The 17,060-nt window shown below is 47.9% G+C and overlaps 1 protein-coding gene across 2 annotated transcripts in view; it reads left to right on the top strand.

Annotated features, from left to right (window-relative positions):
- The first annotated feature begins 440 nt into the window (after window positions 1-440).
- srcin1b (SRC kinase signaling inhibitor 1b) overlaps window positions 441-17,060 on the top strand; it is a 61,254-nt gene continuing 44,634 nt past the window's right edge. For both annotated transcript variants that reach the window (XM_030097793.1, XM_030097794.1), the window contains exon 1: window positions 441-727. In XM_030097793.1, the coding sequence (XP_029953653.1) occupies window positions 706-727 (22 nt within the window). In that variant the 5' untranslated portion in view covers window positions 441-705. The remainder of the gene's footprint in view (window positions 728-17,060) is intronic.

Raw genomic sequence — 17,060 nt, 5'->3', positions numbered from 1 at the left:
CACACACACACACACACACACACACACACACACACCGTCTCATTAATTCATGGCCTTCAACTTGGGATTGAATTACAGCCGGAGCCGAGGAACGATTCCCTTTGACAATATCCCTTTGTAGTGATGTGTGTGTGTGTGTGTGTGTGTGTGTGTGTGTGTGTGTGTTTATCATATCAGTCATAATTGATCTTCACCATCGGTTTTCCCACTCCGCCTTTTCTTTTCTCTCTTGTGATCAGTGTGTGAGTGATGCTGGATCTCAGATACACACTCCGGTGTTTTCCTCACTCGATTCAGCCTCGGTGCGACGGACGGCGGCGCCGAGATCAAAGGCAGCGCGCCGGCCCTTTAAGAGGAGCCGGGGCGGGGGGGTGTGGGGGGGTGTGCATCCATAAAAGATGAGTTTACTCAGTCTCCATGCTAGAACATGGTTAGGAGCGGCTGCGCACTCCCCGGCGCGCTCCTCCACCGTCCTGCCGACGCGCCGCTCACATGCTGACACAGCGCCGCCGCCGCCGCTGCCGAGGCATGGACGCTCCGACGGCACGGGCGTGAAAGTGTAGCAGCGGGGGGGGGAGAAACGGCAGAAGAGGAAGAGAAAGAAAAAGAAGTGAATGGAGAAGAAGAGACGGCCGCAGGAAGAGAAGAAGATCAGAAAGTGACGGCGCGCTAGAGGAAGCGGACTCGGGCGCATCGCGGCGGAGAATGGGCAATTCCTCCTTCCCAGGCATGTCCCCTCTCTCTCCGTCCGTTCTGTAGTTGCAGGTATTTCTAACTTGAGTGCCTTTCTCTGACGCGCCGGGAAACTGCTGCTGTTTACCTGCTCGCAGTGTGCGTGCGTGCGTGTGTGTGTGTGTGTGTGTGTGTGTCTGCATGTTTCACACTGATAACATCAGTTAAAGTACGTGCACTTTTTGAAAAAAGCGGCTTGCTCAGCTGCACTGCAGTATTTATGTCTGGCAGGAGGAATCTGAGGCTCTGTTGCTGCAGTTTCTGCTTGTTTCGTCTCACTTCTTGGGGTAATTGCTCTTAAGTGCTGCGATCCATCTGAAATACAGCGCAAGTGTGTTTGGGATGCAGATATCGATGGAGCGTCTGGGGGGACTGGGGGGGGGGGGGCGTCTGCTGGTGTTGGTTTGCGTCTGGCAGCTTGTTTACTGCCTGTGCGGATGGAGACTGTTGATGCTCTGACATCTGGGGCGGCCTGAATGAGAGTATTGATGGATGCACAGAGGACGCTTTGGCTCGGAGGGGAAGAGATGGAAACTGTGATGCAGATTTCAGATCCAAAGCAGTGGATGTGCAGCGCGCACGCCAGCTGCAGAGACAAAAACAGGTCTGCAACGGTAAACATTTCCACGTCCTCGCCGTCTCTGTCGCACCTGCAGCGGAGTCCCGCAGGTGCAGGAAGGTTTGCGAAAAACAAAAGTGAAAGAAAGACTGAACTTATCTCGCCTCTGCAGATTTTGAGATTGGATTTTGCCCAAACGCAGATGCTGTTCAGAAGGCGCGACGGTCCTGTAAACTCTGCGGGGCGCAGGAGCAGCAGGCTTTTCCAGAGGCGGCGTGTAAGACTGCTTAGCATCAGAAAATACACCAGACGCCGTGTGCTAACTGCAGAAAATGGCAGAAAATCCACCCGACACCATGTAGCTTCTGCAGACAACTGCAGGAAATCCACAAGACTCCATGTACCAACTGCAGAAAACTGTAAGAAATCCACACACCATGTATCAACTGTAGAAAATTGCAGGAAATCCACAAGAAACCATATACCGACTGCAGGTCTCAGCTGAGCGAAGCAGAGGTGGACTGGAGGTCCTGGACGACCTGGTTCACTGGATTCAGACATTAGAACCCTGAGGACCAGACTGACCCTTCAGGTGGAGAAGCATTCGCCTCTGCTGCTGAGAGATGGTCAGTCTTCTCAGACAGGATGGAGTCTTGTAGTCGCTGCTGTGTTTGTTGGAATTCTCTTCTCCTTCGTGAATTGGTGAGAATCTTTCTTGTTTGCTGCGTCCGTCTGATTTCAATCAGATTTCAGGAGTTTCCGCTCTGCGATGACCTGAGCCGTTAAACGACTTTCCAAGTGATTCAGAGACGACCCCGATAATCTCCGAGAAGCCCGGCGGCCTCGCTCAGTGATTTAAATTTAATGATAATGCACGGCTGGACGGAGCTGCTGCAGAGTGCAGATGGAGGTCTTCACTATCTCCTAACCGTTATTGATTGACACGATGCCCTCGTCTCCGGGCGTCCGCCGGGCTCTGTCTGTCCCGTGCTGTGGAGACAGTGGGGAGATGTTGATCCACGGCAGAGCGTCGGACTCGTCTCACTTTCGCCTCGGTTGTATTGGAATTGGACTGGAGCTTTAGCAGCTTCATAACCTACAAATATAAAAGACTTTGAATCCATTTACTCTCAGATTTACTGCAATTTTCTTTCGCAAAAGGCGAATTTGTCTGAACTGAAGCGAAACAATGTTTTTAACCACACAGATTTGACACTGTAAGAAATATTTAGACGTTTTTAACACGAGAGCAACGATGTGGAGAACACGTTTTGCAGGGAAAGTCCAAGAAAAAGTCACATTTAGGATTAGAATTGGGGACAAAGATGGATGACATCAGCGAGACTTTTGGACAGTTTCTCAGGAAATGCGACGAGCCTCTAAAATCTTTCTGTTCCCTATAACGACGTCAGGAACCCTGGGTCCCGTGACTGCAAAGCTTCGTTACACCAAGAAACTGTGAAAATAGTTTTATTATGTAAGATGTATTCCAGGTCGTCTTCTTACGTTGTTCTTGTGTGAAATGGGTAGAAAACCTTCAGCTTCGAGGCGGTCGGTGGAATTTTCAGATGAAATCAGTTTCCTGTTTCCATCCCTACGACTTGTTGAGTTTTAGGTTTTTGCTCATTAACTGAACTAAAATCTGTGGTCTGAGGAGCTGGATTCTTCCTGTGCTGAGTTTGCATGTTCTCCCTGCGTGACCCGGTGTGTTGAGAGTCGACTCGGATCGTTCCACTGCACCACAGTCTTACTTTGAATAAGAAAACTGAACTAATGATGTCTTTAGACTTTGGCAAATCCTCAACTGGATGTTTTTTTTTTTGTTTTTTTTTTACACATAAAAATATCAAGAGTTTCAAGGTTTTATTCCAATAAATGAACAAAAACGCAAGGTTCTTTGATGAAGCAGGAAAACAGTTTAAAGGAAGAACACAAGTGGACCTTGGCGTCCGGAGGGTCAGATCTTTGGTTTAGACGGCAGAAGAAAAAGGAAAAAAAAAAAAAAAACGAAAAATGCCGTCGATGAATTTTCATCGACCATTCGCAGTTGCTTCCATTTTTTTCTGCTTTGTACATGAAGTTTGAGGACAGAATATTCGCCTCCTGCCAGACATCTTCTCTCTCTCTCTCTCTCTCTCTCTCTCTCTCTCTCTCTCTCTCTCTCTCTCTCTCTCGCTCGCTGGTGCATCGACACAGAGATTAATCAGTGTTATTCACTCGGCTGATCGCTGCAGACGTCGTTAAAATTCAGCGGTTTGATTCCCGTCACATTCACAAATCGCTGGGAGGATTAAATCTGAAGTCAGCCTTTTTTTTTTTTTGAAAACTTTCCGGTTGCCCTTGAACAGCCGAAACTCGTCTCTTTGTGAGTCTCGTCAGCGAGGTGACACGCCGGCGCTCCCCGGGAGACTCGGAGGTGGGAGCAGATCAAGCGTGCGGGAATGGAAAGCGACTCTGGAGAAGAGGAGCCCTTTTCCCACGCCGGCCCGATCAAACCTGTTGACATGTGGAAGCAGATGAGGCGCGGAGGCAGACTGAGGCCTGGCGTTTCCCCGGAGCCGGCAGGTGACGCTCGGCCCACTGTAGTGTTGACTCAGCGTCTGATCTCTCCGACTCGGCTGCCTCTGCCGCGCTCCTGTTCCCTCCGTTCGCTTCTTTTGAGCATCAAGTCATTTTTTTTTTTTTAAAGATCTGGTTCCAAACACCTCAGAAGGCTGCAGCTTTCTCCTTTCAGTTGAAACGCCTGAAGAAATCTGCTCCAATCTGTTGCAAACACCTGATGCATGAAGGCTTTTGACCTGTTTACAGTGACGCTCCGAAAACTAAAAAGCTTTGAAACTGTTAGTTTGGTTTCTTTTCACTTCCTCAGGTAAATCTGAAGTCTTCACCTGCATCTCTTACCTGTGGAGCTAGCCAGGCGTTAGCTTTCGTCCCCTTCAAGGACGCGGCGGCTCGTCTCTCCGTCTCCCCTCCTGCAGCCGGTTGTCCAAACACTGCTTCAAAGTGACGACGAGACGAGCGGTTTCACTGATGTAGAACGGGCCGTGTGGATGTAATTACTGCTGGACCGGGCCGTCATTGTGGAGGACGTTTAGGGGCACTTTGTGGCTGCCGCCTGGCTCGAGAGCCGTCGGATGAAGAGAAGCACAAACAGAGGCTGACGAGGATTTTCAGGCAGCGAGAGTGTATAATTAAACAACCTTGGCCTTCCCTTTCAGATGAAACTTTTATGACGCATCGCAGCGGAGAGTTATTAACAATAAATCTCCGTTAATTTGGCCCTGCCGGCTCTGTAAAGCTGACCCAGGATAATCTTGGCAGACTGTCTGCGTTTCCTGTGATTTATTCATGGAAGCCTCCAGAACTGAACAAAGCTTTAGAACGCTGATCAAAACCCCATCTGCCAGGTCGGAGGTGTGTGAGCGGAACGTCATACCCGGGGAGCCGCGACACCCGTTGAGCACCGCGCCCGGCCCCGGCCCGGCTCGAGCCTCCACATCTGTTTCCCGGACGCGTCCCGACACTTAAGATTTGACTGGATCTGCTTCGCCCTGCGGCGGCGTCTGCCTCCTGCGTCCTGCGAGCCGCAGTCAAACCTCCAGAGTGTCAAACAGAACCCATCCCATAATACCTGCTGGATGAATATGAAGGATGGTGTGAGTGGATATTTCAGCAGAGGGAGGAAATACGACCAACCTGCAGAAACATCTGCACACAGCAGGGGATAACTTTGAATTAACGTCGCGTTTTCCATCCGACCTGGAGTAACTCACACTGCCTATCATGCTCGCGTCATTTACCGAATTATAAAATCCACTATTAAATCTTTTAACGTTAAATAAAGGCCTCCTCATAGGAGAATCGACAAAGCGCAGAATCGTTAAGCAGAATCGAAAATGGAATCGGAATCATGCTCAGAGTGTCTGCAGCTCCTGCAGATCGGCGATCAATAGCAGATACTGTCGATGTTCAGGCTGTTTTTCCTCGTTGGTGGTGCAGCCGTTTGCGTCCGTCGGAGTCGGTCTCATCAGGATTTTCATCTCCCGAAGCCGTGAAGAAGAAATACGGCGCCTGGTGTTTTCCTCCCTGATATAAATCAGTTTAATTGCAGAGCGCCGCCGCTCCCGCTCCCCCTCTCCGGGTGACGGCTGCTGGACACAAAGTGCTGATAATGACCGCGGCGGCGTGGGCGCCCGTCTCCACCGGCGACGGGTCGGAGGACAGAACACCTGATCTGTCTCCGCATTTAATCAGCATCGTTCACCGAGGTGACCGTCTGAGACGCCGCCGCCGCCGCCGCTGATGACTGGGAGTTTATTCGAGCGTCTGAGTGGAAGTCGTTGATTTCCAGGTGTTCAGAGCGACTCGTCGCCTCACGCCGGGTGTGATTCCTCTCATAGTTCCACCGACGCAGTGACTGAAGCACGTTCAGACTCCCGCTCTCCCTCCGAATGATCTCCGGGAGCAGATTGAGCCGTTATGATTAGATGGTGAACGACTGACCAGCAGGAGGTCAACAAGAAACGGCTCAAATTAAATTAGCGCAGAAATGGGAGTGCGGAGCGCGAAATGCCGCTTGGCTTTCATGTTAAAAGTGACTGCTTCGTTTTCTTTTTTTTCTTTTCCATTTGCCCTTCGTTAGATGTGTTTTAATTCGCCTCCACTGCGATAACCAGCAGAAATGACTGCTGGGAGAGATTTATGCTGATACTAAATGCTCATTCAAGCAAACAAAGGAAAGTGAATGAAACAGAGTTTTATAGTAAAATGATGGGAAATACAAGCAGAGAAACTTCAGGAAAGCGTGTTTCTGCTATTAAAGCTCCAAATTGATTCTGGTAGAATCAACATTAGCAACAAAGCGGCGTGCAGAGAAAAGCAGGAACTGGACGGAAACAGAGTGAAGATAAGGTTTAACGTCGGTCCGTTCAGGAGACGCACAGCTCTCGTCACGCGGCTCGCCACATTACCTCGGCGACACGACACGCTCCACAACCCTCCCCTCGGAGTCGTTACGGCCGTTCTCTCTCCGATTAGCGCACACCGCGACGCGGAAATGGACTTTGGCGTCTCGCAATCAGCCGCTCCGCCTCGTGAACTGCCGGTGGAGGCCGGAGGCGAGCGGCTCGCCGCCGGTCAGTGCAGGTTGAGGACGGCGCGGCGCGGCGCCTGCTCGCCCCGGCCCGCCGTTCCCGCTGGTTTCTCTCTGTAATGGAGCCGTTAATGTTATTAGTTACACTGCTGCTCTCTGCTGCTTCATAAGGTCAAAATGTCTGCTGTGAAGAGAGGCTGTTAACGTCCACAACGCCGCAGGAACAGAGGACGGAATATTAACAACGCAAACCTCAAACGCTAAGAATATTCAGTTTGTTCTAAAAGGATGAGGAATCTAAGATTATGAACAATAAAATGAAGAAAATCCAAATATTAACAACATAAAAATAACATGGATTTTAATTTGGATATGAAAGATAGGACCAGAAATAGTACTGCAAATATATGAAAAATATGATTAGGATATTCCAGATAAAGAGAGAAGTAGATATGAGCACCATGCACACAAACAATGCAAAAATACAAAACCGTGGATTTAAATAGAAATACTACACAAATAGAGCAGGGATAATGAGCGAACTACTGTACAGAACAGAAATATAAATACTATTAAAAACACAGAATATGGTCTGATGAATATGAATGAGGGTAAATTAATGTAAATACTGCAAAACAACAAACGTTCTATGGAAAAAATAGATGAATATGAATACTTTGGATATAAGAAAAGAAACAAATTCAGTCCAACACAGCATTCTGTGGAGAGTAAGATATTAAGAATTTGAAGAACATTGATACTATGGACCTTAAAAATACTATCCACCATCCAGAATATTGAATTCTAACAACAAAACTATCGTTAGAATAGAATATCTCGAAATTTTCCGATAAAATGTAAAAATCCATGAATCAGAATGAAGTGGGCCGATACTAAAGCAGCGACGGTCTGACTCGAACAGCCTGTTTTAACTGGTTCACATACAAACTGTCACAGTTAAAAAGCTCCTCTGAAGCCGGTTCGTAGTTTGATTCCCTGCAGCTTGCCCTCCTTCATTTATGCCTCGAGTCCTGCGTCACTCCGTCACCTTGTTGTTTTAAAAAGAGCCTCTGGGTGTTTGTGGGGCTTCATGAGAGCTCTTGGAGCTCCTGCGTTACGGCGTTCACACTCGTCATGGCGCGCGCGTGTGTGTGTGTGTGTGTGTGAGGAGGTTACTTCAAGGTCTTCCTGCTCCCGTCACGTATCCCGAACCCGTTTTGTCACAGAGGAAGAAAAAATAAAAACCAGAGCACAATCTGACAAGCGTCCCTGAACGACTGAATCTCGGATTCTCATCTCCAGTTTCTCCTCTTCTTTTCTTCCAGCTGTAACACTCTGTCCTTGATAAGGGATTGTTATTTCTGTGACATGTCTGGTAGAGAGGAGCCTATCAGATGGCATTACTGTCACACACCAGGGCGCGACCGGCAGAGAGCAGCCTGCCTTCTGCAGACACACAGGTAAACGTCACGAGGAACGTCCTGCTCTCTGCAGTCAATCATTGAATCGATTTGTAGTGATTACATCTTAAATAATTTATCATCCATCATTTTTCTGCTGCAGATATTTTGCAGGTCTTTCACCGTCTTTTTAAAGTTTTGCAAGTTGTACACTTCTGTAAACAGATTGATCCACTTAGTGGGAAACTTGTTAAGAAAAACACCGTGAGTGACACTGAGCACAAACAGGAGCATTCAGATGAGGGCTTTCTTTTTTTTTTTTTCTTAGTTTTATTTAGAGCATAAATACAAATCAACAATGAGTACAATGAGAGCTTAACATGCTTGAAAAGGAGTAGGAGGAAGCTTAAGCTGATTAAATCCTCCTCTTCTCCACTCTGTTTTCATCCTGTCAGGGGTTTTTTTTTTTTCCTATCGCATCCTCACAAGCAACAGACAAGTAAATGAGCAGTTCGATAAACAGAATGGGAAGCGCCTGTTAGCCCCTGTTCGTCTCTTCATCTGGAGAAAACCACGTTTGTACCTGGAGAAGTCCATCCATAGAACGTAGAGAACATTTGCAGCCTTTGCGTCTCCCTCCGGTCTTCGGTTCTCTCTCCTCAGAGAATATAGAGAAAGTGTGTTTCCAGTCTTTATCCACGTATTTTACAACACTGAATGAAATAATTAGCGGTTGAACTGTTGGTTTCAGGCGGTCCTGGTTCACTTGTCTCTCTGAGGACTCCATCCAGGTCACTCCAGGTGTTTCGTGTCTCTCTGGGACTCGTCTCTGCTCGGCTTGCCTTCGTCCTCTGCCTCTCTGTCCCCGCTGTGTTTCTCTGGACCCTGTTTGGTGGATTTCCTGCTGCTGCAGTAGAAAGCGGGGCTCTGTGCGGCACACTGGAGGGTTTTGGACTCGGCGCCGGGCTCCGAGGAGCATGAAGAAGAGCATTTGGCAGATGCTCTTCAGCGGCAATGAATCGGCCTCCATCTTGCAGCTCCGCTCGCTTCCTCCCATGTCACGGACCGCTCCCATTTTAACTTTAATCTAAATATATTCCCCCCGTCGCGCGGGCCTGTGATGCAGCATATATTTCAGAGCGCCGCGCTGCTTGTTGGGGAATCTGCTGGCGTTTTGTGATGTCCAGTAAACCAACAGATCGAAGCTTCTGCAAACAGCAAGCGAGAGAGGAGATCTGCCTGCGAGCCGCCGCCGCCGCCGCCGTCCAATCAGCGCGGGGAATCAAACCAGCCCGAAAAAATACAGGAGAGAAACCAGGAAGAGACATTTTCCGTACGACTCCGCTGATTTATCCCCGAGGGGCAGATAGGTGGGCAAGAGCGGCACGTTAAAGAAGAGGAAGAGGACAGGTGGGTGGGCAGAAGCAGCAGATTATGTACAGATTATATGCAGAATGTATGGAGTGTCGGGCCTGCTGCCAGCAGCAGGATGAGTGGCTGAGGGGGTAGTAAAGACCGCCCGTATGAAACAGCAGGTATATTAATGCAGCAGTTGGTGTGGAGTGGCGATGCTGCAGACTGGAAAGTGAAGGGAGAAGTAGGCGTCAAAACTGCTCTCATTAATGTCAGTATTACACCTTTTCAAGGGAAAACAGGAAACTTCTGTTTCAGTAAAATAGGAAAATTCAACTCTCGGCTTCTTCAGAGAGAGGATTTTATGTTTCTTCGTCGTCACATGAAGTAAAACCCCTTTTCTGCACTTTTTTTTTTTTTTTTTTAAAGAACGGTTTTGACCTGAAACTGAAGCTAACCTACATTTCCTCTCCCGTTCCTTCGGCGTTGAAGATCGTCTGTAAACACTGAGCCGAGCGCAGGGGAGGAAATCTTCCTCTAAGCCACCGACATCTAATCAGCAAACACTTTTCTCTCGGTGGAGACACAGTTGCAGCCATCTTCCTCTCCCCACACACACACACACACACACACACACGGTTGCGGGATCTCATCTCCTCTGCTGCTCCTTCCTCGGCAGCCTTGCGGAGTGATTTCATTGCCATGACAGAGCTCCTCGCCCTCCATATTTCTGCCAGCCGGGCCCCGAGCCGGCATCCCAAGGCCGCCCGCAATAACGTAAAAAAACCTGCAGTTTTCTTTTCTTTTTTTCTCCTTCCGTCTATCTCCGTCCACGCAATCTGATTGTGGCTGTGCTGAAAGTAGCATTTCCCTCCCATCACAACATCACCAGTGCAGACTTTCCCTCCTCCTCCTCCTCCTCTTCATCCCTCTCCGTTCCTCTCTGTCCACTGAGCAGAAAATGGGTCTAGGCGCTATTATCTGTTTCAGCTATCCGTCCCGGTAATTGACCGGCGAGGCTAAATGTGACGGTGATCGGCGTGATGCTAATCCATTCCGCCAATCCGACGCGCCGGTAATCGCCGGCGGGCTCCGGGTTCCCGCCCCGGAGACGAGCGGCCGCGGCACCGCGGGGGCGGGCGCGGGAACACGGGCTAAAATAAGAGCGGGGAGCGTTTGGAGAGCGCGCGCGTTTACAAAGACGGAAAGACGGAGACGGATGAAGCCGTCACCGCCCAGCTGGAGGAAATAAACACATCCTCACATCGCCGCCAATTTCCTCTGTATGCTGCTGATTGCCTCTCGCTGCAGTGAATGGGAGGCAGTGAATGACTTGAATGGGAGCCGCAGGAGACGGAGGCTCGAAGCGGGCCCACCTGGACCCTCATCCGGGTACCTGAGGACCCGCCGAGTCCTCAGCAAGTTCCTCACACGTGAAGCTCTTCTATCACCACAGTGGAGAAGACGTTTTAATCGGCATCGCAGAGACGCACAGAATTACACCTGCACTGACACGGCACGCTTTTCGAGTCTTCTTCGTTGGTTTTTGGTGTCCGTTTACACAACAAAACCAAGCGTTTTCACTTGAAACGTCGCCGTGTAAACGAGGCCCGAGAGTCACCGGTCAACTGAACTCATGCACGCTCAGGGAGAATGTGCAAACTCTTGCAGGAATCAGTGCAGACTGAAATGTGTTCCAGGAAATGAAGGCCGATCGTAAACATTTCAGCTTCAGTTACTTCCAAAAAAAGACCTGCAGGATGCAGATCTGCATCTGAATCAGGCCGTAGGAGTTAAAACTTAGGCGTTAAAATGGCTTTGAGTGTGTATTGATAATATGAGGTGTGAAGAGAGTACGGTTTTCCACTCTGATTGTTTCCGGTGCGATCGTAGCTTTATTGAAGACGTCTGGAGCAGAAATCTGAGTGTTTGAACACACAGTTCTGTTTCCTGATTGGTGCATTAGGAGGGTAAAGGTGTTAACTTCAGATCCGGAGAGGAGAGTAAGTCGAGGTTGGACTTCTCTCTCCTTTTTTTTTTCTCTTGCTTTCGAGGATGAGGAGGCGACGCCGAGCTGTTCCTGGCTGAGATCCTCAGTCAGATGGAAACGGGTTGAGAGGTTAAACACTCACAGCTGTTCCTTCTCCAGCAGGAAGGAGTGTTACTGGAATAACTCGGCTCCTGTATTGTGATCATTTGTTTAACATGAGAGATTCGGCGAGGAAGCAGCCGGAGGTCGGGGCAGGCTGGAGTGTGCTGCTCGTCAAACACTGATAAATGCTCCTTTTCTGAGAGCCGATACCAGCGAGCACTGAATGCAGTGAAGAAATATCATGATGGTTGAAAAGAGAGAAAAGCTTCCAGGCTGCTGAGTGGGGGATCTGCAGGAGTTAGCCTTGATGCTAACATCAGCCTCGCTCCTGGAGGGGCAGATTAAGTCTCCACTTAACAGATTAAATGTTTCAGGAGTGCTGTGAGGACAGTCGGCCTTCTTCAAGTGCTTCAAGTGCTTGTTTCCACCCTCTGCTTTAGTTTACTATGTGATGAGAGTGTCTCAGAAGGTCAGAAATACTGAAACAGACATTAAATAGACATTAATTTACCACAGAAACCCAGAGAAACCATGACATTTTGTCGGCCGGTAACTTAATAGACTCCATTCAGAGGATTTCTGGTGATCTAGAATAATCAAACCTCAGTGTTGTTAAAGTCGCATTGGAATAAATCAAGTCTGTTAAACTGGAGTAAAGGTCCGTGGATCCAGTTGAGCAAGTTTTTGTCTGTTTTTTTTATCTTGATTTCTTCAGAAACTTAACATGAAAGAGAGCATGCTGGGAAAACTGCCCATCACAGAGCGTTTATTAGTTTCTGAGTTAGCAGCAGTGACAGTAATTCCTTTTTCTCAGGAACAAAGACGTCCTGGGTGTCATTAATAATCCACACTGTTGACAGATTATCACAGAATTAAATATATAATGTTGTCAGATACATTATTTAGCTCCTGCTACATCTCCCCTCCTCCGAGCTGGATGATTTCAAACCGTCGTCCTCTGGATGTTTTCTCCCATCGATCTGAAGTCTCCAGTGATCGCCGGGGTTTTCCTCTTCAAGGGGATTTGAAAGGACCGTTATTATTGATTTTATTCCCAAAATCTGTACAACCTGTTGGCAGTGAACGTCTTTTCACACTGTTGGAGGGATCTAAGACAGAAACAGGCTGTTGATGCCTCCAAACCTGTGTTTACAGACACTCTGACTCCGTTTCCACCATGAAGAACCTTCAGGGTTTGGTCTGCAGAGCTGAACTCATCTGTCTGGCTGTGACTTATCTGATCTGCTAAACTCAATAAAACTCTGAGCCGACTGTTTTCCTTCATCTATCTCCGTAGGACTTTAATCAAATTAAGTAAAGCTCCATTAAAAAGCTCCTCAGTTTTCATGTTCCATGAATCCCGGACGCCGTCCTCTCCATCGATTAAGCGGCGTTGTTGTTGTTTGACTTTAATCTTATTGCCTCTCCTGGACTGGAGGAGTACTGCTTCTATATTTAGTGCTTTTTCCTCCGTCGTCGGCCTGATTTACATACTGCTTATAACCAGGAAGCGATCCGACGGGTCAGGCACTTTCTACGGACGCACCCAGCGAAACACCGGAATGAACGTAAAGTCGGGAGTGAGTGCAGCAAGCCGCTACACAGATAGAAGATCAGTTACATAATGTGGACAACATGAGGCAGTCCTCAAGCACGCAGCAACGCGCTGCCTGCTTTGATATCCTGCCAGACTCTTCCAGATGGGATAAAGGATAGTCTGAGTCACTAACAACATTTGCATAGAGCCTCATAAAGAGCTGCCAGAAAGCCAGTACACACACACACACACACACACACACGCACACCAAACTTCAAATGCTGCCGGAGCGTAATGACGGCGAGGCTTCATCGAGTCCCGGGCGCTCGTAAAAACAATACTCGCGTGTTGAGACGGACTCTTAATGACTGCGAGGAGTCAGTGCGACAGCGGCCATCGCAGCGGCGTCCTAAAGACCCGGGCGCCGCGGGAAGAGGCGCGATGGAGTCGCAGCGCTCATTAAGGGCAAGACTGCTCTCTGCAATTGTGGCTTATCTACTGCAAGGTGGAAGGCGAGGGGAGGGTAATTCTGCTCGGGGCTCATGTGCAGAGCCGAGATACTGAACAAGCCGGGAAGTGGAGGGCGAGCGAGCGAGGGAGAGAGAGAGGGAGAGATAGAGCTGGTTCATTTGCAGCTCGTCCCCGTAGACAGAGGAAAGGATTATACTCACAGAGAGAGAGAGAGAGAGAGAGAGAGAGAGAGGAGCGAGAGCAGAGCGATGCTCAGCCTCTGTCTTAGTACACTCTCAGTACTCTGCCTCCAATCTTCTACTGTGCACTCTCTCCTTCCTCCAGCTCACACACACACACACACACATGTCCAAACACACCACTACTGCCATGTAGACCCTCGGGCCAAAGGGAGAGGAGGGGGGACTCCAATCTGCACAGGACCATAAGCCAGGTACGCCCCATCCATCCATCCATCCACCCATCCATCCATCCTTCCTCCCTGATTCCTGATCCTTCCACTCACTCTCTGCAGAGCACTCTTTGCAGGCTGCATGCACCAAGATTATCCAGCTTTTCTTTCTTTCTTTTTTTTTTTTGCATAGCCCCAAGAGAACCGAAAAAAGAGGAGCGAAAAAGAGGATAGGAGGGGTAGAAGGGGGGGGGGGGGGGGGGGGGGGGGAGGGTGAGCAGTGCTTGTCATGTAGGGCAGAGGGAAGCTCGTGGCCGATGGGCAGCCGACCCGGCCCGACCTTCACCTGGGAGAGAGCAGAGCGCTGCAGAACACGGGGCGGCTCTCAAACCCTCTTCAGTAATCCCCCTTCACCTCGGCAGCGCCTCAGCCTCACGAGGGAGTGCTGAAGGTGCAGTGTGGGGGATTTCAGGTCCGGGCTGCTGTGCTGCAGTGGTTCGCCCTCCTGCCTTACTCCGAACGCCAGTCCGAGTCTGAGCAGGTCGGCTCTCGCGTGTGGAGTTTGCATGTTCTTCCATTTCGGTCGGTCACTAATGGTTGGCGGGTGTTAAATAAAGATCTCAGTCCATTAATCAGCGCAAACTAAAGTTCAATATCTTGTTCAAGGACACATCTGGACGAGGGAGATGGGCGATTGAACCTACAACCTTCCTATTATAATCTAGCGTATCTATAAATCTACATGACTGAATACTTTCTGGATTACCATGTTAAATCAAACTGGATTAGCATGTTAATCTGAATAAAACTAGATTACCACATTTAACTCATTTCGGATTAACATGTTAGCTTGAATCAGACTGGATTAACGTGTTAGTTTGAGTACATTTTTACTTTTAAAGTGCACACAGACATGTTAGCCTGATTTAAATTAAAGTTTTTGAAGCCACTCTATTACACCTGAATAATCTGATTGGGAGTGAGTGTGCATGTATTAATCAGACTGGACCAGGGTCCTTATCAGGTTCTGCACATTGATCATCTGTCAAATCCTGACCTGGAAGTCAAATATTACGTAAAAAGTTAAATATGAACCCAAACAGGAGCCGGCTGAATGCTCACTGTGTTTATGAATCACAAGTGTTTTATGAACAGAAACAGACTTTATAACACAACATGCAAACCAGAGCAGAGACTGAAGCAGAGAAATGATCAAAGTGTTTCTATCGCGTGACTTTTCTCACATATTTATGATACGACTTTCCTGCTGAAGCTGTTTTGGAAGCAGTGCCTGAACTTTCCGAATTCCTCAAAAGCTAACTTCTGCCCCCCATCCCCCCCCCCCCCCCCCCCCCCCCGGAAAAAAAACAAAAACAAAAACAAAGTTAATAATTTTAGTCGTTTGAGTTTGACCACTTTTTACTTCTACGATTTTAAGTATTTTGTCAGTTTTCAGCAGTTCCATTATTCGGGACGTTTCAGCAGTTTTCTCAGGAGTAGCTGTTTCTAGTCTGGATGTTAGATGTTCTTTTATGGGGTTGTTTTGGAACATTTCATGTCGCTACGCCACATTTTCTAACATTAATATTCACACACAGTGAACAGGATTTGATTATTGTCACTTTTGGCCGCTAGGCTAATGAGTCGCTTTAGCATCTCGTCTGTCTTCAGCTCAGTTTGGACAGTTTGTGTTGGTTGCCAGACACTCCAACCATTTGCTGAATTTACTTTTCTATTGACCAGCGTCGGTGCTGTAACTTCTACTTCTCTGTTTTAGTGGCTCACTGAAGCCCCGTGTGGTGCAAAATGGTATTACAGGTCTGCTGATTCTTCTTCTTCACATTTTTTTGAAATAATTTTTCAAATATTTGATGCAGTAATGCTCACAGTCTGTTGAAGTGGAGCGGTCGAAGGATTCTAAAATCAGCTTCACCTCTTTGGTGGTTTTGGTTAAAATTTGTTTAAAAAAAAAAAAAAAACTGAACCTGGTCCAAGCGGCAGTCAGGTTTTTGAGGTGGGTGCGTGTGTGTTTCTTTCTGGAGGATGTGGTGACTCAGAGCGAGCGGCTTCAGAATTCACTTTGATGGCGGCTGATACGTGCTGGGGTTCCTGGTCTATTTTCTCTGATGGCCCGGAGAGGAAGAGCAGAGCGAATGAAGTTTTAATCTGAGTCACTGCTGACGCTCTCCTCCTGCTTTCTTTGATCTGGAGCTCGCCAAAAGAGTCGGAGCTGTCTGACAAATAGCTGCAAGATCTGAGACAAATCCTACTGTTCTGATGGAGCCGTTAACACAGCTGCAGTGTGTGTGTGTGTGTGTATGTGTGTGTGTGTGTGTGTGTGTGTGTGCTCACTGCCTCTTATTGTTACATAACTCTTTGCATTATGATTAAATCACTCAGACTGCCAATAATCTGGTGTGGAAATTGAAGAAACCTGCCAATGGCGCCGACACCGGTGTGGAATAGCGCACTGAAAAACAGCCACTGCTCTCCGTTGGTTCATTCGTGATTCAGTTAGTTACTGACGCTTTGAGGTTCTGTTGATGAGCTGCAGTGCTGCTGTCTCTCTCTCTCTCTCGCACAGTTAGCTTCAGTTTTCTTAAAGGTTTCACTAAACATTTATTTTTGAAGCGTAAATCAACTATTTTCACACCGAAAGTGCATTCATTTTCATACATCTAAATGATAATATGGTGTAAAAATGTGACGTGTGAGAATTACAAGCTGTTTATATGAAAACATGTTAGCAAAAAATGCTTCTAACGACACATCAACGTGTACTTCTGCTCATCTGTGGATCTTATAAGACCTTCTTATAGCATCTTTTAATTTCAAATATCACAGGAAGTCCAATAATTAAATACGTTTTCAGTTCTCTGCTAACTTTATCTGGAGCCAAAACAGTTACTATTCCACTAAACTTTCACGTCATTTCAGACTACAATCTGCAATTTTAGCATTTAAAGTGGATGAAGTAGCATTATTTAGTTGATTAAAGTACGTTAACATGTTAAGCAGTAAAGATGTCTCTCAATGAAGTGTGTACTTATCTTCCATGTTGGAAGAGAGAGACAGCAGCTCTGCAGCTCTTCATCATGACAGTAACAAAAACTCAACCTGCTGATTCAAAAGTGACGAGAAAGAGGAGCAAAGCTTTGTTCATATTGTTGATAGTTTCTGTCAGAAACAGTCATTGAAGCAAACAGTGAGCGTGTTTTAAATAAGACATTCAGACAGTCGTGCCGCGGTGCGACCCACTGAGCCACCGGTTCACGACCTCCTGTTAGACACATTGTGATGGTGTGTTTTCCCGACGGCCCCAAAGGGAGTCTGACCTACAACAGGCTCCGGTTTCACTCTGGCTCCGAGCCCAGCGAGCTGTCGGCTTCACACGCTGAGACGTCCCCCCGGGACGGGGGACAGTGGGGGGACG

The sequence above is a fragment of the Salarias fasciatus genome, chromosome 8 (genome assembly GCF_902148845.1).
Source record: "Salarias fasciatus chromosome 8, fSalaFa1.1, whole genome shotgun sequence".
In the NCBI taxonomy this organism is placed as follows: Eukaryota; Metazoa; Chordata; class Actinopteri; order Blenniiformes; family Blenniidae; genus Salarias; species Salarias fasciatus.
This window is presented reverse-complemented; position numbering and strand designations above follow the sequence as displayed.